The sequence below is a fragment of the Nothobranchius furzeri genome, chromosome 8 (assembly GCF_043380555.1).
Source record: "Nothobranchius furzeri strain GRZ-AD chromosome 8, NfurGRZ-RIMD1, whole genome shotgun sequence".
Classification (NCBI taxonomy): domain Eukaryota; kingdom Metazoa; phylum Chordata; class Actinopteri; order Cyprinodontiformes; family Nothobranchiidae; genus Nothobranchius; species Nothobranchius furzeri.
This window is the reverse complement of record NC_091748.1, coordinates 54288102-54314033: the sequence shown is the minus strand read 5'-3', so window position 1 is coordinate 54314033 and position 25932 is coordinate 54288102. Positions and strand designations below refer to the sequence as shown.

General features: G+C 42.7%; 2 protein-coding genes across 3 annotated transcripts in view; both read right to left on the bottom strand.

Moving 5' to 3' along the window:
• Positions 1 to 7901: 7901 nt before the first annotated feature.
• lmx1a (LIM homeobox transcription factor 1, alpha) lies at positions 7902 to 18068 on the bottom strand. Its single transcript, XM_054730101.2, has 8 exons — positions 17952 to 18068; positions 17474 to 17654; positions 12029 to 12249; positions 10663 to 10832; positions 10118 to 10195; positions 9269 to 9362; positions 8930 to 9103; positions 7902 to 8257 (listed from the first exon to the last, which is right to left on the bottom strand). Exons 2-8 carry the CDS (start codon positions 17650 to 17652, stop codon positions 8115 to 8117), a joined length of 1059 nt encoding a protein of 352 aa, XP_054586076.2. The 5' UTR covers positions 17653 to 17654; positions 17952 to 18068; the 3' UTR covers positions 7902 to 8114.
• A 2255-nt stretch (positions 18069 to 20323) lies between these two features.
• rxrgb (retinoid X receptor, gamma b) overlaps positions 20324 to 25932 on the bottom strand; it is a 37574-nt gene continuing 31965 nt past the window's right edge. For both annotated transcript variants that reach the window (XM_015971436.3, XM_054730094.2), the window contains exons 5-10: positions 22973 to 23133; positions 22665 to 22794; positions 22156 to 22288; positions 21146 to 21237; positions 20933 to 21038; positions 20324 to 20848 (exon numbers count right to left, since the gene is read on the bottom strand). In XM_015971436.3, coding sequence (XP_015826922.1) covers positions 20701 to 20848; positions 20933 to 21038; positions 21146 to 21237; positions 22156 to 22288; positions 22665 to 22794; positions 22973 to 23133 — 770 coding nt within the window. In that variant the 3' untranslated portion in view covers positions 20324 to 20700. The remainder of the gene's footprint in view (positions 20849 to 20932; positions 21039 to 21145; positions 21238 to 22155; positions 22289 to 22664; positions 22795 to 22972; positions 23134 to 25932) is intronic.

Here is a 25932-nt window from a genome sequence, read left to right as displayed (position 1 = left end):
ATGAGAAATTCTGTCTTGTCTTGATTTAAAAGCAAAAAGTTTAGAATTATCCAATGTTTTATGTCCTCAAGACAAGCCTGTAATCTACCCAACCGATTAGGTTCATCAGAGTTAATGGATAAATATAACTGAGTATCGTCAGCATAACAGTGGAAGTTTATCCCATGCTGTCTAATGATTTTACCAATTGGGAGCATAAATATAGTAAAAAGAATTGGTCTAAGCACTGAACCCTGTGGTACTCCACAAGTAACCCTGGAGTATGATGACGATTTGTCATGTACATTTGCAAAATGAAACCTGTCAGACAGGTAGGATTTAAACCAGCCTAGCGCTGTTCCTTTGATCCCTACAACATATTGAAGTCTTTCTAAAAGAACATTGAGATCTACTGTGTCAAAGAAAGCACTGAGATCTAACAAGACTAGAACAGACACAAGATTCTTATCTGAGGCCATGAGAATATAATTTGTAACTCTCACTAACGCAGTTTCAGTGCTGTGATACTCTCTAAAACCAGACTGAAATTCCTCAAACAGAGCATTAGTGTTTAAATGCTCACATACTTGGACGGCCACTATTTTCTCCAGGACTTTGGATAAAAATGGAAGGTTAGATATTGGTCTATAATTCATTGGGTCATCTGGATCCAGAGAAGGCTTCTTAAGTGAAGGTTTGATTACAGCAACCTTAAAATCCTGTGGTACATATCCATTTACTAAGGATAGATTGATTATATTTAGAATGGGGGCAGTAACCAAAGGAAATGCTTCTTTAAATAATTTGGTTGGGATTGGATCCAAAATGCAAGTTGAAGGTTTAGATGAAGCTAATATTTTTGATAACTCTGAAAGCTCAACTGGACCAAAACAGTTCAAGCACAGATGAGGTTCTACAGTCACCTCTGATGCTGCCTCACTTACTGAGGAAGAAGAAATCGCATTAGGGAGGATGCTAATGCTTCTGTTTCTAATAGAATTAATTTTACTTGTGAAAAATCCCATTAAGTCATTGCTGCTGAGAGCTAAGGGAATAGATGGTTCAGGGCTATGATTCTGTGTAAGTTTAGCAACTGTACTGAAAAGAAATTTAGGATTATGCTTATTCTCCTCAATTAATGCTGAGAAATAAGCAGTTCTAGTTTGTCGAAGATTATTTTTATAAAGCACAAGACTATTTTTCCAGGATAGGTAGGCCTCCTCATGGTACATAGAGCGCCATGTTCTCTCCAATTTCCTAACAGTTTTGTTTTAAGGCTCGTAAATGAGAATTAAACCAGGGAGCTAACTTCCTGTCCCTAATTACCTTCTTTTTTAAAGGGGCAACATCATCTAATGCCACACGTAAAGAGGAATTAACATGATGAACTAAAGCATCAATTTGTGAGGGGCTAGAACTGAAAATATTGCCCTCTGCTACATGCCTCTGAGATGCTGAGGACAGTAAAGATGGAACAGTTGATTTAAAAGATGCAACTGCGTTGTCAGATAGAGACCGACTATAGTGAAATTTACTTTCTTGTCTCGAGAACTCAATTATAAAAAACTCAAAGGTTATCAGAAAGTGGTCCGAGAGGACTGGATTATGTGGAAAGATTGTTATTTCCTCACACTCAATGCCATAAGTCAGCACAAGGTCCAATGTATGATGGCAGGAGTGGGTGGAGCTATGTATTCTTTGAGTAAAACCAATTGAGTATAAGATATTACTAAAGGCTACATTGATGCAATCATTTTCAATGTCCACATGAATGTTGAAATCCCCCACTACAATGACCTTATCAGTATTTAGCACCAAATCAGATAAAAAATCAGAGATCTGATCCAAAAACTCAGAGTAAGGGCCTGGTGGACGATATAAAACTACAAACAAGAGTGGTTTTACAGTTTTGCAATCTGGATTAGGAAAACTAAGAATAAGATGTTCGAACGAACTGTAGCTATTAATTGGTAAGGGACTGATTAATAAGTCCGAATGAAAAATGGTTGCTACTCCTCCTCGCCCTGTACTTCGAGCAATATGATGATTTAAATCATTTGAAGGAGTCGACTCGATTAAGCTAACATAGTCCTCTTGCTGCAGCCAGGATTCTGTGAGAGAGAGCAAAGAGATCTGATTATCACAAATCAAGTTATTAACTAGCAAAGTCTTAGAAAAAATGGATCTAATGTTCAGCAACCCACATTTACTTTTTCTAGTTGTCTGCTCAGTTGAATTTGTTCTAATATTTATGAGATTTCCATGATTTGCTTTATTAAGCCTGATATTTAATCTGTGTGATTTTGGCCGTGGGCAGGACACTGTCTCTATGGGGTAGTGGGTGGGTAACAGTACAGAAGCTGCAGAGGGGTGGGTTGAACTATGACTCTGCTTCCTGGTCTGGACCCTGGGTTGTCATGGAGGACTAATAAAACTGGCCATGTTCCTAGAAAGAAGAGCTGCCCCATCCAAAGAGGGACAAAGGACAAAGGTCACTCTTTCGAGGATGCCAACGTTCACATTTTGGACAGAGAGGACAGATGGTTTGAAAGAGGAGTAAAGGAAGCCATTTATGTCCACTGTGAGCAACCATCCTTGAACAGAGGCAGTGGTTTATGACACCAACTGTCTGCCATCTATAATCCAGTTTTGAGATCCCTTCCCAGTTGCCTCAATGCCCACGCATATCCTGGGCCATCTGACCTCAGGAATTCACATGATAGGGTGGGGCCAGGCTTCAGAATGAGCTCACCCGAAACTCTGGCTGAATAGGATCCACACCCACCCTCACACCTTGGCTCATGTGTTTATGTAGAAGATCATCAGGGGGTCTTTTGTTCCCTCTTCGGGGGGAAACTCCCACTGGGTTTAAATCTGGGACTCCACCATTTGACCTTAGAACTGAAGAAGCCTCTCGGATGAGAGGTGAAACGTCTTCAAGCAACTCAAAGAAGTCCAGACGCTTTTCTTTCAAAGCTCATTAGACTACAATGACCTGGATGACTGAGAACCTTCACAGACATCAGGCTAAAGACCAAAGGTGACAGATCATTTGCTGCTGTGGCCCCCATACTCTGGAACTCTCTCCCCCTGAGCCTGAGATCAGTGGACTCAGTGGTCTCCTTCAAAAAGCAGCTGAAGACTCACTTGTTCAAGCTGGCTTTTGTATGACCTTCTTCACCACTCTCTTTATTCTGCTCTCCCCACCTATTCCACCTTCCTCAGGATCCACTGATTTCCCTCGTTCCTATTCACTCTCTCTTTTAATCAAAATTGTCTATTTTTTGCTCATTTTAAATATATTTGAACCATTTTCTAACTTGTTTTTTTATTTTTACATTTTTTTGTTTTTGTGAAGTGCCTCGTGATTTTTATCTTGAGAGGCGCTATAAAAATGATATTTTCTTCTTCTTCATCTTCTTCTTTTATTTAGTTCCGTTTTGTGTTGTCTGTATGACGTACATGGTTGCTATGTATAATATATACCGTATGTCCATGTGTTATATTTATTTCAGTTTCTTTTTATGCCTAGAAATAAACTTAATAATAATAAATAAATATGTATATTTCCCCCATTTTATTATGATGTTTTAAATCATTTTTTATTTATTGTTCTTGTGAAGCGCCTCATGATCTTTATCGTCAGGTGCATATATATATATATATATATATATATATCTTCGTCTTCCTCCGCTTATCCGGGTCCGGGTCGCGGGGGAAGCATCCCAATTAGGGAGCTCCAGGCCGTCCTCTCCCCGGCCTTGTCCACCAGCTCCTCCGGCAGGACCCCAAGGCGTTCCTGGACCAGATTGGAGATGTAACCTCTCCAACGTGTCCTGGGTTGACCCGGGGGCCTTCTGCCAGCAGGACATGCCCGAAACACCTCCCCGGGGAGGTGTCCAGGAGGCATCCTGACCAGATGCCCAAACCACCTCAACTGGCTCCTTTCGATCCGGAGGAGCAGCGGTTCTACTCCGAGTCCCTCCCGAATGTCCGAGCTCCTCACCCTATCTCTAAGGCTGAGCCCGGCCACCCTACGGAGGAAACTCATTTCGGCCACTTGTATCCGCGATCTCGTTCTTTCGGTCATTACCCAAAGCTCATGACCATAGGTGAGGATTGGGACGTAGATCGACCGGTAAATCGAGAGCCTGGCTTTCTGGCTCAGCTCCCTCTTCCCCACGACAGATCGGCTCAGCGTCCGCATCACTGCAGACGCCGAACCAATCCGCATGTCGATCTCCCGATCCCTCCTACCTTCACTCGTGAACAAGACCCCGAGATACTTAAACTCCTCCACTTGAGGTAGGACCTCTCCCCCGACCCGGAGTTGGCAAGCCACCCTTTTCCGGTCGAGAACCATGGTCTCAGATTTGGAGGTGCTGATCCTCATCCCAGCCGCTTCACATTCGGCCGCGAACCTACCCAGCAAGAGCTGAAGGTCAGAGCTGGATGAAGCTAGGAGGACCACATCATCCGCAAAAAGCAGAGACGAGATTCTCCTGCCACCAAACTCGACACACTCCACACCACGGCTGCGTCTAGAAATTCTGTCCATAAAAGTGATGAACAGAACCGGTGACAAAGGGCAGCCCTGGCGGAGTCCAACCCTCACTGGGAACAGGTCCGACTTACTACCGGCTATGCGGACCAAACTCACGCTCCTCTGGTAAAGGGACTGAATGGCCCTTAACAGAAAGCCACCCACCCCATACTCCTGGAGCGTCCCCCACAGGGTGCCCCTGGGGACACGGTCATAAGCCTTCTCCAAATCCACAAAGCACATGTGGATTGGTTGGGCAAACTCCCATGCCCCCTCCATCACCCTTGCAAGGGTATAGAGCTGGTCCACAGTTCCACGGCCAGGACGAAAACCACATTGCTCCTCCTCTATCTGAGATTCAACTATCGATCGGACCCTCCTCTCCAGTACCTTGGCGTAGACCTTTCCAGGGAGGCTGAGGAATGTGATCCCCCTATAGTTGGAACACACCCTCAGGTCACCCTTCTTAAAGATGGGGACCACCACCCCGGTCTGCCACTCCCTAGGAACTGCCCCCGATGACCACGCAATGTTGTAGAGACGTGTCAACCATGACAGCCCTACAACATCCATAGCCTTGAGATACCCAGGACGAACCTCATCCGCCCCCGGGGCTCCGCCGCTGTGTAGTTGTTTGACTACCTCAGCAACTTCTGCCCCCGAGATCGGACAGTCCATCCCCAGGCATCCCAGCTCTGGTTCCTCCTCGGAATGCGCATTGGTGGGATTGAGGAGCTCCTCAAAGTATTCCTTCCACCGTCCGACTATAGCCTCAGTTGACGTCAGCAGCTCCCCATCCCCACTGTAAACAGTGTGAGCGAGTTGCTGCCTTCCTCTCCTGAGGCGCCGGACAGTTTGCCAGAACCTCTTTGGAGCCGATCGATAGTCTTTCTCCATGGCCTCACCAAACTCCTCCCACGCCCGAGATTTTGCCTCGGCAACTGCCACTGCTGCACCCCGCTTGGCTATCCGGTACCTGTCTGCTGCCTCCGGAGACCCACAGACCAGCCACGCCCTGTAGGCCTCCTTCTTCAGCCTGACGGCTCCCCGAACCTCTGGTGTCCACCAGCGGGTACGGGGGTTGCCACCACGACTGGCACCGGCCACCTTACGACCACAGCTAGCAACAGCCGCCTCGACAATCGCAGAGTGGAACAAGGCCCACTCGGACTCAATGTCCCCCACTGCTCTCGGGACGTGGTCAAAGCTCTGCCGGAGGTGGGATTTGAAGACCGTCTTGACAGGTTCTTCTGCCAGGCGTTCCCAGCAGACCCTCACTATGCGTTTGGGTCTGCCAGGTCTACGCGGCATGTTCCCTTGCCATCTGATCCAACTCACCACCAGGTGGTGATCAGTTGACAGCTCCGCCCCTCTCTTCACTCGGGTGTCCAAAACATACTGCCGCAGGTCAGATGATACGACTACAAAATCTATCATCGAGCTGTGACCTAGGCTGCCCTGGTACCAAGTGTACCGGTGGGCATCCTTATGTTCGAACATGGTGTTCGTTATGGCCAAACTGCGGCTTGCACAGAAGTCCAATAACAAAACACCGCTCGAGTTCAGATTAGGTGGGCCGTTTCTCCCAATCACACCCCTCCAGGTCAAGCTGTCATTGCCCACGTGAGCATTGAAGTCCCCCAGCAGGACAATGGAGTCCCCTGATGGAGCACTATCTAGCACTCGTCCCAGGGACTCCAAAAAGGGTGGGTACTCTGAACTGATATTTGGCCCATAAGCACAAACAACAGTCAGGACCCGTTCCCCGACCCGAAGGCGCAAGGAAGCTACCCTCTTGTCCCCCGGGGTAAACCCCAACACACAGGCAGAGAGTCTCGGGGCTAACAAAAAGCCAACCCCAGCCCTCCGCCTCTCACCCGGAGCAACTCCAGCAAAGTAGAGTGCCCAACCCCTCTCCAGGTCTCGGGTTCCAGAGCCAATGCAATGTGTCGAGGTGAGTCCGACTATATCTAGCCGGTACCGCTCAACCTCTGCCACAAGCTCCGGCTCCTTCCCCGCCAGCGAGGTGACATTCCATGTCCCAAAAACTAGTTTTCCTGTCCGGGGATTGGACCGCCAAGGCTCCCGCCTTGGTCTGCCACCCGATTCGCATTGCACCGGACCCTTCATGTTCCTCCTGCGGGTGGTGGGTCCACAGTTGGACGAGCCCATGTATCCGGTTCGGGCTGGGCCCGGCCGGGCCCCATGGGCGAAAGCCCGGCCACCAGGCGCTCGCTCACGGGCCCCAACCCCAGGCCTGGCTCCAGGGTGGGACCCCGGTAACCCTCCGGGCCGGGTACTCCGACTCTTCGTTTTATCCGCCATGAAAGATCCTTCGAACCGTTCTTTGTCTCACCCTTCACCTAAGACCAATTTGTCATGGGAGACCCTACCAGGGGCACTAAGTGCCCCAGACAACATAGCTCCTAGGATCATTAGGGCACTCAAACTCCTCCACCACGATAAGGTGACGGTTCAAGGAGGAGTATATATATATATATATATATATATATATATATATATATATATATATATATATATATATATATATATATATATATATATATATATATATACATATATATATATATATATACAGTGTATATATATATATATATATATATATATATATATATATTCTTTTTCTTCAGAAACAAAGAAACCCACAAAAGCACACATGGTGATATTCTCTACTGCACACTTCTTTGCTTTTGGTTGGCACTAGAGCACTGTGGTGACAGACAGTTAAATTGTTCCTGACCACTGGACTTGCGCTCTCTACTCTGCGAGGTCTGATTTCATAGTGGGAAACATGAGATCAGTCCAGAAGAGGGTTCACGGTGAGGGCAAGAAGGCACTCCTTACAGTGGGGCTTCATTTCATCGTCTCACCCTGAGCATTCTCTCCTGACACAGCTTTCAGCCCCTTCGTTGTCTGGAGCGTCTCCCATCCCAGGACTGGTGCATTCCAACTGAGCACAGTGCTTGGGTGGTCTCCCAACCCATCTCTCCCCCCTTACAGTCTTCTTTGACTGAAGGAAGGCAGAAAAATGCAAGAAGCACAATGTGAGCGTTGATGAAGGCAGCCTGGATATGATGCTTACCTGCCACTGACCCATACATCTGTCAGAGTCCAGGTTTTTAACATTGGAACAACCAGGAGAAGATGCTCCACTGACCCATCATCCAGATGGGGTCGATAAGTGCTCAGGATGGACTGACCTGCATCTCACCCTCAACAAAAAATACAAACTTGCTTGGAAATGATCATTGTTCTTGTTTACTTGTTTATTTTTGTCTTCCTTTTGAATCATTCAAGATGAAAAACATACACACATAATGTGAAAATAAATACAACGCCAGGCAAATATTTACATGAATACATGAAGTTCTCATTATTTAATGTTTAAACATAAAAAAACAAATTCATGCATGAGGTTTATCCACTTTTTAGAGCTTGTACTGTACAAAGCATCACAGGAGGTTTTAACTGAGGCGATTTCTGGTATTTTTTACACATTTTCTCAACAAGACTTTAGGAGTCAGCAGATGTTTCCAGGGTGAGCACTCCACCCTGAAGGTGATCTCCACCCTTAGGAGGTGAAGTATGAGTCCTGCATGGAGTATAGACAGTCGATGGGAGTGAGTGGGGACGAGTCATCTAGAGAGAGGCAGTCACTGTCAGCCACATGACACAGAGGGTCACTGCTGATGTCTCCATACGAGCTCTTAAACCCTGCAAAAGCAGAATTATTAATACTGATCTTTAGAATGTGCACTTTTGACGTTTTACACACCAAACTAGTTTTGTAAAACATGAGAAGCACAGCCATTGCTTAGTTTAAAACATTATTGTAAATGTATTGGTGTTAGAAAATTCAGAATGTGGTGTGTCTGATTCTGCAAAGAGTGAAAATCTGAAATATTTTAGTTTGAATGGGACATTAAATAGATTCTTGTACAAAAGACAGAAAAAAATGTAACAATAAACTAAATAAATCCGGGGAGTTTTTTATATTTTAGGTTTTTTTTATTATGACTTTTTATATATTTTCAACACAATTTTGTTTTTAGTTATCTGTGATTTAAGTATAAAATATTCCCAAAAATTCCCTGTTTTTGTTGGTATGAACTCAAAACTCATGAGTCTTTATTGTGAAATTATTTTGTAGCCCAATCCCTCTTAAACAAACCCAGTTCTGTTTTGCACAAACAACTGCAGGCAAAGTAAATTAAATATTTTTACACAAATAACAGGGATTCAGATAATCATTCTGCATGTTAAACTAAAGAGTTAGAACTTTAACATGTACTTTTATTCATCCAGAGCCTATAGTTACTATTTATGATACAACTAACAAAATTTTAAAAATAAATTGTCTGTCCTGACTGCACTCAGGACTTTTACCGTATGGATGCATGTGGTCTCCTGGCATCTGAGGGGGGGTCAGGCCCTGTCTGAAGGGATCCGTGTCCCAGTCCTGCTGCTCCAGTGAGATCAGTCCCATCTGCTGCTGCTGAATGTGGGCAAAAGAGGGTCCCAGGTGCTTCATCTCACCGATCAAATTACCACAGGAGGGCGCTGTAGAATAAAAACACATCCACAGGAGCTCACTTCTTCACAGATTGTTTTGTTTGTTTGTTTGTTTAATGTGACTGGAAACTCTTAAATTATTTCACATCAAACATTCTTTTTTGTATTGCCTCTGATTCTGTTGAGCTTGATTAAAAAAGCAGGCATAAAAACCTGCGTCATGTGACGGGAGTCCATGGTGATCCGGAGTCTGCTGCTGCTGCTGCTGCTGCTCCTGCTGCTGTTGTCTCCTGGCCAGCTTCTTCATCTACAACAACACAGTAATTAAAATTATATGTATCTTTACACTCTTAAAATGAAGACAATAAACTGATCTCTACCTCCACAGTGCCCCTGCCCCCAGGAATGTGAGTGTGTTCCCTTTGGCACAGGGTAACTTTGTGAGGAAATACTGGGTTTAATCTACACCGATCTCTCTGTGACATGTCATCAGTTTCCTGTATGAGGAGATAACCCAGCTGATTTCCACGCTGGCTTACAAACATGGTGCAGAAAGAGGGTTTTTATTAGCTGTGACCGTGTGTGTGTGTGTGTGTGTGTGTGTGTGTGTGTGTGTGTGTGTGTGTGTACTATGTTGAGGTCCCAAACATCACAGGAAACTAACTTGTGGAATTTGTTTAAGTGAAGACTAAATTAAAGGTCCAAGTGACATCTTTGGGTTAAGACTGTGTGTGTGTGTGTGTGTGTGTGTGTGTGTGTGTGCGTGCGTGCGTGCGTGCGTGCGTGCGTGCGTGTGTGTGTGTGTGTGTGTGCGTGCGTGCGTGCGTGTGTGTGTGTGTGTGTGCGTGTGTGTGTGTGTGTGTGTGTGTACTGTGTTGAGGTCCCAAACATCACAGGAAACTAACTTGTGTGGAATTTGTTTAAGTGAAGACTAGATTAAAGGTCCAAGTGACATCTTTGGGTTAAGACTGTGTGTGTGTGTGTGTGTGTGTGTGTGTGTGTGTGTGTGTGTGTGTGTGTGTGTGTGTGTGTGTGTGTGTGTGTGTGTGTACTGAGCATTACTTTGGCTCTCTGGTTCTGAAACCAGACCTGTACAACTCGCACGCTCAAGCCGGTCTCTGCTGCCAAGGTCTCCCTCACCTTGGATTAAAATACAGGAGAGAGAAACGAGGATTGGAAAAACAAATAGTCATTTCAAAATTTTGAAATACATATAATCTCACATTTCTACCTCATAAATGTTTTTAACAGCATACATCTACAGAGTGGTGAGGTATAGTCTGCTTTTTCATGGATGTTAGTGTCATTTGTGTATTTAAGAGATATGGGGCATTTATATTCAGTCACAAAATATTTTTCTGTTTACATCATCATGTTACAGAAATTTTCATTCAATCTGTTTAAAATCTTTCAGATTTAAAAAACAAGTTTTACCACATGCATGAGAACTGGTGAAGACAATTAATTTGTGTGTGTGTGTGTGTGCGTGCGTGCGTGCGTGCATGCGCGTGCGTGCGTGCGTGCGTGTGTGTGTGTGTGTGTGTGTGTGTGTGTGTGTGTGTGTGTGTGTGTGTGTGTGTGTGTGTTCACTGAACAGAACAAACTACCTTTCTGCATGGCTTTGAGGAGACTTCAAAGGACGTCTTAAAGGTGCGTCTTTGCTGAGTCGTCAGAATAGTGCGAGGCCTTTTGGGCCGTTTGCTGTCCTGATTATCTGCTCTGCCTCGTCTGTCTGTAACTCTCACAGACTCGCCCCCTCCATCATCCTCGCTTTTCCCTGGCAGATAAAAATAATCACATTAACGTAAAGACAAACATCAAGATTCAAACACCAAACTGAATTTCATGGTCTTGATTTGAAATGTTGAAAACAGTGTTTGCGTTTTGGTGCTGATGAGATTTGGTTTTAAATTAAACAAAATAATTACCTAAATAAACAAACCACCTGTCCCCAAAATTTATTTTCACACAATACGTTTTAACAACAAAATGCATTTTTACTCAAATGACACAACTGAATTTATGCTGGTTTTAAAACAATTATCACATATTTACAACTTTCCTAAGATTTTTTTTTTCTTGAAAAGTCTAGACAGAATAAAATTAGATGGTTATTTTTCCATTAAATTTAGTCTGATTTTGTTTACAATTTAGCAAAATGCTTGAATTTATTTGAATACATATCAGTGATGCTGGCTTGCTTTATACTCTTTATTTATTATGAAGTAACATCACATTCCTGAATTAATCCTTTATGAAAAAATGAGTTAATCATAGAGCCAGGATGATTTATTTGTGAACATCAATAATTTATAATCTGGTGCACTAAATTATCATCAAAATACAAGCATTAGCTGAGTAAATGACTCCCGTTAAAAGCGTTAACATGCTATTTGCTTTCAATTGTACCAATTTAAAAGAGTCAAAATAAGAATTTCAAAAGATCTACTTCAAAAGTGAAAGAAAAAAATATTTCACAAAAATGAGTGGAATTAACTGTGCCACATTAAAAAACATATTAAAGGAGCATTAAAAAATCTTTCATGATTAATTCAAAACAATCCTGTAACTTCACATTCCTGGCCTGGATGAAGAAGGCGTAATTTGCTTAAGTAAACCTTGTTTTCATTAATTTTTGCAAAGTTGGCCACAATAATTTCTAAACAAACATCAGATACACTGAAACATGATTTTATGTAACTCTGTACAAAATCTGTATGATTTAAACACACACGCACACACACGCACACACACACACACACACACACACACACATACCTATCTATCTATCTATCTATATATATATATATATATATATATGTGTGTATATAGATAGATAGAGATAGAGAGAGAGAGAGAGAGAGAGAGAGAGAGAGAGAGAGAGAGAGAGAGATTCTCACACACACCCAAGCGAACATTTACCAAACCTAAACACTATTTTTGTGTAACGTGTGTGTTTTACAGAGTCCATACCTGTATCTGAGGACATTGGACTGGACACACACTGATGGTAGTCCTCTCTGGCACACAGAAGCTGTCCCTCCCTGAGGACGCAGCGGTCTCCGGTCTGCAGGTGGCATGAACAAACGCTGCAGGTGAAGCAGCGCAGGTGAAACACAGCTGGCCCTGCACGCATCACCAGCTCTGAAGGAGAAACGGCCTCTGAGCAACCCCCGCATCGCACTCCAAACAGGCTGCAGCAGAAAGGCAGAGACACAAAGATAAATAGTAAACAATGTTCTTGTTTCGTTAGACACTTGAGGACGCCTCAGTGAAATGAGACTTCATGAGAAAAAAAGCACACTTGCCAGACTTGGTACTGTTGCTGAGTCGAGCTGTCATTCAAAACTCCTGACTTCTCCCCTTTCTTCAGTCTCCCCCCTGCCCCGACCACTTAGACACATACCCTTGGTGTGTCGGGTGTGTGTCTTAGCGCCTGGCAACTAAAACTGGTGGGCTCAGCCTCGGAGACTGTTGCCGTGGCTCCAACTGCCGTGTCCGAGGCCGTGCTCTCAGGGACGCAAGAAAAAAGGCTCTTGGCAGGCCATGGCTCCAGGCAGAGGGGGGGAATCAGCTCTCCTGGTGGGAGAGACTGAGCCACTGGTCTCAGGAATTATCCGTGGAATTATCTGAAAGTCTGCTAAACCAGAGCTGGACAAAGACTGAGCCAGCCCCCAAGCAGCAGGACCATTGTCCACTTGGCTGGCACCGCTGCATTTTGGGTCTGTCAAACAGGATGATGCGTCATCATTCTGGACCTGGCGTTTGTTTCCTGAACCGACTGGGTCACCAGACAAGTCAGCAAAGAGGCATGAGAAAGTGACAGCTTTTCCCTCTCTTGTTTTCTCCTACAAAAACACAATCCTGCTTAAAAGCCTTAAAAATGTCACTGAACAAAAAGTTTTCTCTCTTTCTTTAACCATTAATCAATGCCGCTGTTGGTAACTATTGAAATCTGATCATTTGGGGCTACTTCCAAGAGAAAAAGGGTAAAGACTAATATAACATAAAGCATAAACACACAAAATCTGCTACAGGAGGTTGGTGTATTCCACAAAGCAAAAAGGCACAATATTTATAAGTAGGCCAAACATGAAGGAAACAACTGTGTTGAGGTTGAGATTTTCAACCTGCAAACCCAAACATTGCTAATATCTCTTCCCATCTCTCTGAGGTCACCATGGAAATGGTGGAGCCCACTCACAGGGGCTCATGAGAGGCCAGTCTGACCACTTGACCCATCAGGGTCGTCTGCCCCCACATCCTCTAAGGTATTTGCTTTGATACGACCAGCATACCTTTCTGTGGTATCTGCATTCCTCTGGCAACCCAAGATGCATCAACCAACGTAAGTATGGCTGAGGAAATACCCGGAATGTTTGTGGGTCTCTTGGATACGGTGAAGTACTTAACATGATGTCTAGCTAATGCTAGATGTCAGCGGAGAGCGAACTGCGGGCTTTAATGCTTCGAGATTACTTGTGTTTCGAGAATTGCTGTTCCATTATGCACCTTGTTCAGTTCGTCTTATGAGCTCCGTTCTTTTAAGAGTCATTATGGCACAGGTACCTTCAGTGCTTATAGAGCAGCTGAAGGTGTTTAATATTTCAGAGTTTCCGCTGACATGATTGGCCCGGCGACTCAGCCATGAAAGCGGGAACTCTCAGTCATGATGGATTAAGACACCAATTAGTGACAGGATTGGTACAGAGAAATCAGTCAGCAAAACCTTGGACACTGAGCATGGATGCAGAGATGAAATATAATGTTTATGTATGCAAGCATTTAGTTTTCCTTTGCCTTGACCTCAGGAATGACCTTTGGCAGGAAAACAGACGGCTGGTCTGCAGGACAAGAAGAGACAGATCCTGTTTCTGGATCAGGTTAACTTGGATCTTTCACTGAACACAAACCAACATGGGCTGCATATCAGATACACATCTTCAGGTCAAGTGCACCACCAGTCACGCTGCTGATCTGATGACCGATCTGCTCCCCCATCTGCATGGCCACTGAACTGTTGATCTAACCTGATCTACCGATAGTTCCACCAACCTAAAATGTCCCGTGGTCGTCGTTTTAATAAATGATACGACAGCCTTCTGCTTGTAACCTATTGACTGATTGATCCAGGTCAAGCACATACATGATTAATATAATTACAAGAATCTAGGGGTCCTTCATTATCAACAAAGGCCTGAACATGCATTTATCATCTTGTTTTTATAATAATAATAATAATAATAATAATAATAATTATTATTATTATTATTATTATTATTATTCCACAAGTAGGCTGTGCAGTGGCGCAATGGTTAGAGCTGTTGCCTTGCAGCAAGATGGTCCAGGGTTCACTTCCCAGCCTGGGACCTTTCTGCACTGAATTAGCATGTTCTCCCTGTGCATGCGTGGGTTCTCTCCCGGTACTCCGGCTTCCTCCCACAGTCCATAAACATGAACTAACTCGCTGTCCAGGGTGTACCCTGCCTGATTGCCCATTGACCGCTGGAGATAGGCACCAGACAACCCCCCCCCCCCCCCCCGCGCGACCCTACGTGGACAATTTTTGACACACAACTCAGGAGGAAGAGTGTTTTGTCCAATAATCAGAAGGCTGCAGGTTTGATCCTTCCTGCCAGAGAATGCTTCTGTTGTGTCCTTGGGCAAGACACTTAACAGACCTTGTGTGTGTGTGTGTGTGTGTGTGTGTGTGTGTGTGTGTGTGTGTGTGTGTGTGTGTGTGTGTGTGTGTGTGTGTGTGTGTGTGTGTGTGTGTGTGTGTGTGTGAATGATACACTGTAGTGTAAAGCGCTTTGGAGAAAGGCGCTACACAAGTGCGCGTCATTTATCATTTAGGGTTGAGGTTGGCACTAAATGCACTATGACTTATTACTTAGTGCTTTTCATCAAAAATTGTTACTCTCATATATTCTCATGTGTTTGGCGCAGTGACATTTTTGTCCTGTTGTATATGCGTGTCCCTTTTTGTCTCTCTCTCTCTTTCTGCAGGTCTAGAAGCGGATTCTTGTACATCCTTTATTCTTTTTATTGTGTAAACTTCTTTCCTCCCACCCCTTCCTTTCCTCTCCCCCCTTTCTCTTTCATTTTCGTCTTCATTTCTGTTGGAAGCTAATCAAGTTTTGATATCAGGCGAGGCATTATAGCTGAATCTATAATGCTCCACCTGTGAGACTAAAACTGTAAAGCTTGTTTTCAGCACTCAGACATCAGTCCTGATTGCTTTACAGCCAAACAGGACACGGTGAAAAAAGATAAACAATGCTCATTATGTTGAAGTCTCATGTGCATTGATTAAATAGCTTTTTGGTAATTAATTATTGTATCTAAAATTTATCCCAAAAAAACTGGTTTTAAGGTAAAACAATATTTTATCTTATGAATACATACATTAAATTATGCCACACAGGAAAATTAAGAAATGTTTATATTACAAAGTCTAAAAGTGTGTGTTTGGTTGTGTGTGATACAGTTTCTGTGAGTCTGCCTGCCTAGCTCAATGTTTGATACATTTCTGGATTCAGTATAAAAACTTCAGCAGAATTTTTAGGTCTAAAATCCTCAAAAAAGACAAATCTGCAGCTTTGGCTGGCACTGGCCCAATTTTGAAGCATAAAAACAAGGCAAGATCCAGACAGACGATATGCAGCGTGTGGTAAGAAACAAATGTTGTCACAGTGTGGAATAATCACACAATCACTGCACCTAAAAAACAAAAGAGGGGATGTGAGAAGCTGTTTGTTTGGGTAGGAAATCCTGGCACAGTTTTAAATCACTCATTGGGGGTCTCCATGCAGGAATGGGGTGTCATTCCCACCCAGACGGGACAGCGGGGGAAGTTTGTGAGGGGAAGCTTTGGCAATGGGCCTCCTGCTAATTGATCAGCTCAGATATCTCACGGTTGGCTGGGCGTCATCCCATTGCTCCACACAGAGGCTGCTGTAAGAGGAGCTTTCCAGATGCCACCGCACATAACGCCAGGGCTCGTGGAGCGCACTGTCCCCCAAAATAAGTTCACACCATCCTCTCCGTCTCTTTGGCAGGGGTACACCACACCTTCTGACACATGGCTCTCTGCTGCTAATCACCTCACTTCTGCCCTTGCCTCAATACCTCCTGCATATTACACTTTTGACTTCGCTTACATTTCCTTATTAATCTAAAAACAGTTGGACAGTGAAATATTTTAAAAATCTCTCAGAATTTAAAATGTATGATTGGATCTTTAACTGCAGGATTCAATTTGAATCAATTTGGCTAATTTGGAGTATTTAGGCAAATTTCTTGGCAGAACAATTGCCACTAAACGGCTCAGATACGCTGCTGCCCTTTAGACTGGTTGTATCTTGTTGATGTTTAATAGAGAGGTTTTTGGAGCTGGAGTTTAAGGACAAGGCGAGGTGTTGGGCAGTAATTCTCTCTTTTTTTGATAGTGATGGGGAGGACCATATGTTGTCTCCAGCTTGCAGTTGCCACGCCAATGGCCCTCAACATCTTAACACATTTTGACAATGTGTCAGTTGAGCTCTATACCCCCAGTTGTGCATGAAGGTGTGATGTTGTGTGTGTGTGTGTGAGAGAGAGAGTGTGTGTGTGTGTGTGTGTGTGTGTGTGTGTGTGTGTGTGTGTGTGTGTGTGTGTGTGTGTGTGTGTGTGTGTGTGTGTGTGTGTGTGTGTGTGTGTTCACTTAACAATAGTTTCCTTACATTCCAGCTTCCATAACACCCCTTCCTGCCACAGTCACCCTGTTCTCTTAATCCACTGTTGAGTTTGTAAGTCACCAAGCAAACACACACAATCTTAATTTATTAAGCTAAAGTTATTTATCCTTTCTTTGATTGGTAGATTCTAAGACTTGCATGAAACCACCTAAAACAAATATTAGTTCTGGAACTAAATTATTAATTACTTTGAAAGGAAATAAAATTGTAATGTAGAAAGATCACCTGCATTACATTTATTGGAAATAACTGCAAAACAATTGTTTCCTTGTTCAGTCTCTCTCTCTCACACACACACACACACACACACACACACACACACACACACACACACACACACACACACACACACACACACACACACACACACACACACACACACACGGGTGTAACCAAGGTCAAGATGTGGACAACGGGCTCTGTTGTGGGAAATAGGATAAACGATGAATGTGTTTTGAGTCTTTTGACCCAAAAACAGAATAAAAACTAAAGCTCTTAATTTTAATTAGTAAGTTACAGAGTAATGATCCTTTCTTTAATTGGTAAATTCTATGTCAGCATGACAACACTTGATCTAAAACAAATACTACTAGTTTTAAAGAAGATTTTAAAAATTACTTTGAACTGATGTTATTATTGTGTTTAAACAATTTATGTGTTTAAATACACGTGCACTCACTCAGAATAGTCCTTTTTGCAGTAAAGTTTGCGGCCCCGCAGAAAGCAGGAGTTCCCGAGCGCGTCCCCGCACGCCGCGCACCGCACGCACTCCTCATGCCAAAGGCCGCCGCCGACTCTGAGCAGGAACCTGTCTGTGATCGGACGGTGGCATCCAGCACACACCGCCCTGCGATCCATGTCTGCAGAATCAAAGGAAAACTCTCCAGTCAGCTACTTTAATTCATCGCCGTTCGAAATGACGCGGAAACATCGAAAAAACATTCTGTCAAAAAAAGTGAATAAATGAGTTTGTTTAATGTGCTGCCAAACAAAGATGAGCCCATCATAATGAAATTAGAGCAACGTCTTTCCAAATGACAACAAAAACTATTTGTTGCAAAACTTTGAGAAAAATCTGCGGAACACGTGAGCAAATTATAAACACGAAATAATGCAAATGTTCAAACTTTTCATTCTTGGGCAGATGGAACTCTTACCTGTGAAACGCGAGTTCTCTGACGGGAGGAAAGTGTTTTGATTTGAAAACTCCCTCTTCCTCTCAGAGTCTATCTCCGGCGCTCAGAGTGCCGCGGAGAGTTGTTGCAGCATCAGAGTTTCCCCTCAGAGACTCCCACGGCCTCTTATTGACTCAACTCCTCTATCAATTATCCTATTAGCGGCGGACGGGAAAGAAACCGAGAGCCGGAGAGACTTCCTCCATGTGCAGGTGCAGGTTACCTCTCCCCCAGCCAGCCTCCTCCCTCCCTCACACACCCCCACCCCCCATTACCGCTCCAAATACCACGAAGGAGCAGTTTTTGCTGAGATGAGGGCAAAAAGTTCACATTTTCAGACAGACAGACAGACAGACAGACAGACAGACAGACAGACAGACAGACAGACAGACAGACAGATAGATAGATAGATAGATAGATAGATAGATAGATAGATAGATAGATAGATAGATAGATAGATAGATAGATAGATAGATATTTTCTTATCCTGATCCATATCCTTGCTGTTTATGTTAAATTTTCTTGTAAGAGACAAAAATATGTATCGCTTTGAATTCATACTCTGACTAAATTTTAAAGTATCAGTGAGTAAATACTTGTTAAAACAAAAACAAACAATAAAAAAACATCAATTCATTTTTAAATTGTGTGCTAAATATGTAAGAAGCATATAAAACCCCTCAGTTAGGAGCCATTTCTGGCTGCACAAGGGCATAATTGGTTAGGCTGTGGCTGCCATTCTGTCATTATTATGGGGCAGCAGTAGCTCAGGTGGTAGAGCGGGTTGCTTCATGATCGGAGAGTCATGGGTTCGATTCCAGCTCCCGCCAGGAGTATCCCGCTGTTGTGTCCCTGGGCAAGACACTTCACCCAACTTGCCTGTGTTAGTAGTGGTCAGAGGGGCCGACGGTGCCAAATGGCAGCCTCGTCTCTGTCAGACCTCCCCAGGGCGGCTGTGGCTACAAGCAGCTTACCATCACTAATAGTGTGTGAATGTGAGCGCTATATAAGTTCAATGTATTATTATTATTATTACATTTGCAAAATGTAAGTTTATCAAATAATAACACCGTCTTGCAACTCTTCTGTTTAAGCGTAATTAAATGATTACAATTCTGAATAATTAAAGAGCAAGTCACCCCCTACAAGAAACTTACTTCACTCCCACTTCATGTTTGTAAAATGCAACAAATGCTGTTGCATGGCAGACCGAGAGGGTGGAGCCGCTAACAATTACACACACACACAGGCTCACATGACATTGTGACATCATAATGTACCAGCTAACATCATATCATAATTATTGTAATTTGGGACATGAATTTTGCTGCCAAACTTTAAAGTCCCTCAATCGGGGGACGTTATTTTTGTTTTCCATTTTTCCATTTAATTTATTAATCAGGACAGTGCATATTAACACCAGGCATGCTGAAACATGCCAGAATTAGCCATGGGCTAGTTTTCATTTGTAGTCCTGTGCCAGTTGTACATTTGGCTTCCTAGAAAGCCCGCGGGCCACCAGTTGAGGTTCACCACTCTAAGCCAATGACTGAAGACTGGAAACCAGCTCCACATGCCTCTGAACAGGATCAGGTACTGAAAAGAGGATGGTCTGGTTTGTTGGTCAAGCTGACTTTGATCCCAAAGTCAAATGCTGCAACCTCTTTTGTTCTTAGAAGGAAATCCGTTATGCAAATCAGACTTGACGCCATTAGCCACATTATAGTGTAGGAGCCCCTCTCATCCATCAAATTAAACTAATGTGTAGACATTGACACTGAACTTTGAGGCTTTTTCCTTGTTGTCCGCAAAATATTTACTTTCAACACCATGACCTACCTGTAGGGTTTCTCAGCAAAATGTTGCATTTTACTGCAATCAGTTATCCTCAGTCTGCCTTGTAACTGATCTTTGTTATGAATGTTTATTTTCATGGCCTGTCCCTTCCTTAAGAAGACACAGTGGGTCACTGAAAGGTTTGATGGCTATTAAAATTAAATAAATTATGGTGATGTGTGATAGTACACTCGCTATAGGGGAACTAAACACTCAGGAGTGTACTTCAAATATTTAAAAAATAGAAAAGTGGAAAAATGTCCCAACTTTCTAGAAGAGACCAAGAAAAGGCAGATTTTTTTGTCTCTCAATGTTTTTGTTGTTAGTTTATTTTTAAACAGACACAAACCAAGAGAACTTGTGAGGTCTACCGCTGATGTCCTAAAGTTTTGACGTAAACGATCTAACACAGGACGATGACGCAGGGAAGTAAAATGATTGTGCGTTGTTGCCCTCCAGTGGTAAAAGCTGGAAGTGCACAAAGGGGAAGCCACAAATAAGCACAGCCATGAAACAAATAATGTTGTTTTATTTATTTAAATAACTTTATTCTGTACGAATTTAAACAGTGTTTTTGTTAAATGCTGAGAAGTATTTTTACTCTTTTATGAATGAAATACAATTCCTCTTTCTTTTGGGTTGCTTTAAAAAGAAATACCAGAAATTATCTATTTACAAAAATCTGTTAGCAACTCTTTTAGAATTTGTTTGGACAGTGGACTCTCCGAACAACCACAAAATATCATCTCTATTTTAATTATTATTCTTTTTTGTTCTCAGTACAAAATATGAAGTTTTACAGTTTTAATCAAGTCCATTTTGTATTTAATTCAGCCCCTGTTTCGCTAACAGAGTGGGAGTATATACAAGGGAGGGAGGGAGGGAGGTCTGGGTGTCATGTGATCTGATGTGGCGTCTCCAGCATCTCCATCAGGAAGGTGTCAATGGGTGTGTCCCCTATTAGCTTGAAGAAGAAAAGATGCTCTAGACACTTGAGGCCGATGGAGCGCAGAGCAGGCAGGCGAAGCAGCAGTTTGGCAAACCTGCAAGATGTGAGTGGATTAATTGTTTTATCTTCAATGAAACCAAAACAGCAGTTTTCAATGGTGATGCTTTGTGTTTCCCACCTGCCCGGCTGGTCTGGGTACTTCTGTTTTGTGTATGACTCCAGCGAAGCGTAAACTTTTTCTCTTAGTGCCTCAACCTCAGATGGGTTCGACAAACCTTTAGCATCTGAAACACAGTCAAACACATAATTATCTAATTTACCATGCTGTACTAGTGTATAAAAGGAAAGCTGCTCAAAATTTCAATGTTCAGGTTTCGTTCACCTGACTGACCTGGGTTGAATAGGACGATTGCTCGTAAGCAGCCAAGTTCTGTTTTATCCATCTGCATGTCTTTCATTTTAGATACTAACTCTGTTAGGACTCTGCAGGAAATAAATAAATAAACTCCATGTCAGCTGGAAATAATCCACTCAAATCAGAACCTGTACCAAAAACACAACAATGACATAGGACTATTTTGGGTGAAAAAAAAAACAGATCTGAGGGAAATGTTTTAATTACATTAATATACAGCCCTCATATTAATATTCTGATTTAGGAAAGTCTTCATTTGTGTGAAAATATTTTTCAAAGAATACCAAGAATAAAGGTATTTTCAGACATTTTAAATACATAAATAAAAATAAAATTCAAACTTTGAATTCTTAAATATACTTATAAAATAATTTTATTTGTATTGATATTAAAAATTATAAACTTTTCATAAAGAAAATTAAAATCATAATTTTTAACTTGTTTCTAAGGTTCTAAGCACATTCATGTCTTAATATCTATAAACATCCTTTTTTTCTGGTAAAATTCAGACTTTAATCTTAAAGGTTGTTGTCTTGCATATTTAATAATTTGCAGTGTGACAGCATTTGTCCTTGCTGGTCTTGAAACAAGTTCCCTCTTACCCTAGAAAAATAATAATTTTTTTCTTTCAAATAAAGAAAAAAAAAAAAATATATATATATATATATATATATATATATATATATATATATATATATATATATATATATATATATGCATACATATATATAATGTATTTGTCTTATTTGCCTTTAGCTGAGATTGTTCCTATGAAGCAGGTGTAGTGGAATATTCTAATTTCAATTAAACTTAAAGTTATAGAAAAATCTAATAAAGCACGTCTTATGTCTTATCTGTTGGGTCCTGTATGGGCTAATGTCTTTAAGGACATATCTCAGTACCTGTAACAAACTGAAGGGGGCAGTCTACACTCTAACTTAGCAAGCCCTGATTTCACTCTGTTCTTTTCTTTGACAGCTTCTCACCTATCAAAGATGGACCCCACTCCAGCGCTGTGGGCGCTGCTTCTGTGGACATGAAGACCCGTCGCCAGCAGGATGCCGTCTTTAACTGTGACTGAGCGGTGGGAGAAAGATGCAATAAGCAGCTCGTTCCAGCCTACACCGGAAGAAAAACACAAATTTAAAAAGTGATGTCCTGAAGCGTCTCTAAACTGGGCTTTTACCACAAGGACTCTAATTATGTGTGCTGTGTGACTTCCTCAGCCATGCTCATGAGCTGCTGCTGCAAACCACACTGCTGGGACTTTGGCAAATAGTCCAGTTATATTTGGTTTCACTGCTCTATTAAACTAGATGACAAAAATGTCTTGAGTGAATGTAAGAAGAAAGGTGAAATAGATGGCCTGACTGGAAATGAACAGCCGGTGTGGAGAAATACTACATGAACATAAGGAATCTGGGGTGAACAAAGGGTTGTGTACTCTCACAGGAAAACACTGTGTGTGCGTGCATGTGCACGTTTTCCTGCCTACCTGCTCGTAGTAAGATGACTTGATCATCCAGAGGGAGTTCAGAGAAGTGGGGGATCCTTTTGGCCCACTCCACTAAGGTGAAGAGCTGCTTGTCTGCTGCTTGGCAGATGTTGGTGACGGGGTCGTTGGTCTGGAGAGGAGAAAGCACGCCCAAACCACACAAGACAGAACTGAGTTAATCACATTTTAAGTTGCTTTGACAGGAGGTCAGACTTCGAATAAGATGATCACAGAGCACTTTAAGATCCTGCAGATCCACATCTATGATGATAGTTTAGGGGTTTTATGTTCATGTCTGGGATTCTCACCGAGTTTCCAGGACTGCCGTCACTGTACGTCTCTGTTCTGGGCTCCACAGCTAGCTCAGCATCCAGGATCTTGTCCACAGGCATGTCCTCATTGAAGCTGCTGGTAGATTCCACCTCATTCTCCCCACGTTCCTTCCCACGCTGCCTCTCTTCCTGCACAGCTGCACCCAAATATACACACACACACACACACACGCACACATGCACACACACACACTTCAGGTCAAGCTCAACATTTTTAACATCCCATTCTAGGTGTCAGCACATACTAGCGTTTATTCTCAGCCCTGAAGAATGTTTTGGGTTTGCACCGTGAATGCATCTACCCGGTGACGGGAAGAGTGGAGCAAGAGGGTGTGTCCACATCTGAAGAGCCAACAAAATCGAAAATAAATCTTAATCCTTTTAAATCTGGTTAACTGTACATAGATGAAAAATGTAGCATAGAACAGGATGGTGTAATCAAGTAAAATTTTATCACAGAAGGCACTAGAATCATTTAAAAGGTTGTTATTTTTTATGTTTTACAAATACATTTCTGCAAAAAACAGTCTGTAATGAGTCATGTATGCTTGTGAATACAGTACATTGTCAATAGAATGCTAGGCTGTCAATAAATGTCAACAAAAAAAACTGTTTTTTTTTTTTTTTTACTATTTTTAATCTGTGGGCTGCACAGTGGTGCAGTGGTTAGCAAGAAGGTCCTGGGTTCAAATCCTGGCCTGGGATCTTTCTACATGGAGTTTAATGTTCTCCCTGTGCTCCCTGTGCATGCGTGGGTTCTCTCGGGGTTCTCTGGCTTTCTTCCACAGTCCAAAAATATGACCATCAGGGTGATTGGTCCGTCTAAATTGTCCCTGTGTGCTGTTGTTTGTCCTGTGTGTCTCTGTCCCTGCAATGGACTGGCAACCTGTCCAGGGTGTACTCTGTCGGTTTGGCCGGAGATAGCTGGAGACAGGAACCAGCCCACTGTGACCCTGCTTGGACAAGCGGGCATTGTTGAAAATGGATGGATGACTTTTTAATGCATTACTTGTCCAAAATTTTCTTCCCCCCGAATAACATTTACAGATCTGACGATGATACAGAGCAACCAATCCTTTTATTACCGACCATTTTCAAAGAGGTCCTTCACTGAGAAATAATTTTTTACTTATTATTTTTGAAAATGACGGGTCACGCTGAGTCCTTCATGCAGGCTGAGCATGAAAATAGCATCCTACACCTATCTCCTGCATTAGCTTCTGATGGAAAACAGAAGCTGAAATTCTAGGACTTGAAAAGCCCGACAGATCTACGTCACTCTGTCACCATTCATGGACTCGCCCATCTTGAATTGTGATGGGGAAGGCTGCGGTTTGTTTAGCGTCCAGGAAACAGCAGAAAATGTCTCGACCAGCAGAAGCTAACTGTTTGCATTGGCAACTCCACCACACGGCAGAACTCCTTCAGCCTTGTGTTGTTTATGGAGATAAAACAAATGTTGCAAAGCAAACAGTCAGTGGTAGAGTCATGTTGCTGTTATCCACAGTGTTGGGAGTAACGCCGTTTAAGTATAACGGCGTTTCTAACGGCGTTCTTTTATAGGTAACGGAATAATCTAATTAATTACTTTTCCCGCCGTTGCAACGCCGTTACCGTTACTGGGGACGGAAGGTTGTGCGTTACTATGTGCTTGTCGAACGTTGAGCAGCAGCGTGAGGCTTTCTGACCGCCACACTTCAGCTGCAGCCAGGGAGAGAGAGGTGTTGGTAACGCACTTACAAACACGATGATGATTGGCCGGGTGGGCGGAGACCCTCACCGTCTCAGTCACTGCATTCTGTAGACACAACGGGAATAACTCCGTTTAAAATAACCGCGTTGATAAATATTTCTTTCTGTAAGGAGCAAACTAATTAATTACCGTCTTCTTTTATCAAAACGTTGTTTCTGTTACTGATAAGAAAATGCGTGCGTGAAGCAGCGCGGTGTGTTGAAGCTGTCATCATCAGCTGATCAGGAGCTAAAGGGGTAGATGTTTTCATCCAAGTGCGTCACGGCCCGTGAAGAACGAGGAAGACGTGATGAATAGTCTACGGCTGCAGACCCCCCGCAGATTCGCTGCTGCAGGTGGGAATCTGCGGGTGTGCAGCCGTGCCCTTCTTAGCGTGACAGCGGGACGTCCCGAAGGTCCGCTCACCTGTTCACCGCTCAGACGTCCTGATCTTCTGCCTTCCTAGATCATCCAGCTGTAACCTGTTTCTGATCATGTCTTTAGTCCCGCTGTAACACTGATGCATCAGTCTCAGACGGCATGGAGCTCAGGTGTTATTAGAACTACCTGTGTGTGTTTACCACCCAGCTGCAGCTCTTCTGTGGTTGGGTCTGACCCAAGTTAGTACATTTAAGTCCTCCATCAGATCTGTGCCTCTTCTAGTGTCATTTTAAAGGATTTTATTTATTTATTTAACCGTTACTAGATTACCAGCAACAGAAATGCTGCTAAAAACACACAATTATGTGAAGCTGGAAAAATTAGAATACTGTGCAAAATTACATTTATTTCTGTAATTTAACTAGACTGAGAGACCATTTAAAGGCTCGGGAACCTTTACAGGTGTTTCTATTTGCAATTTCAATTTTTAGCTGATTGGGGTCTTGTTAAATATCACACAGTGACCTTTTAATAGTCCAGATTAGTGTAATGTTCCTATTAGTAGTTCCTCCTGTTAAGTGCTTATTTATTTAAATTATTCAGGTTTATATAAAACATTTGGACATACATTTTATTATGTTCAGTCATTAGTCATTTATATTTTCTATTGTAGTAATTCTTGCATTCTTTAATGAAAAAAGTAACTAAGTAGTTACTTTTGTTGGTAATTAGTTACTTTTATGATCTTGTAACTCAGTTAGTAACTGAGTTACTTTTTTGACAAAGTAATCAGTAACTATAAGTAATTACTTTTTAAAGTAAC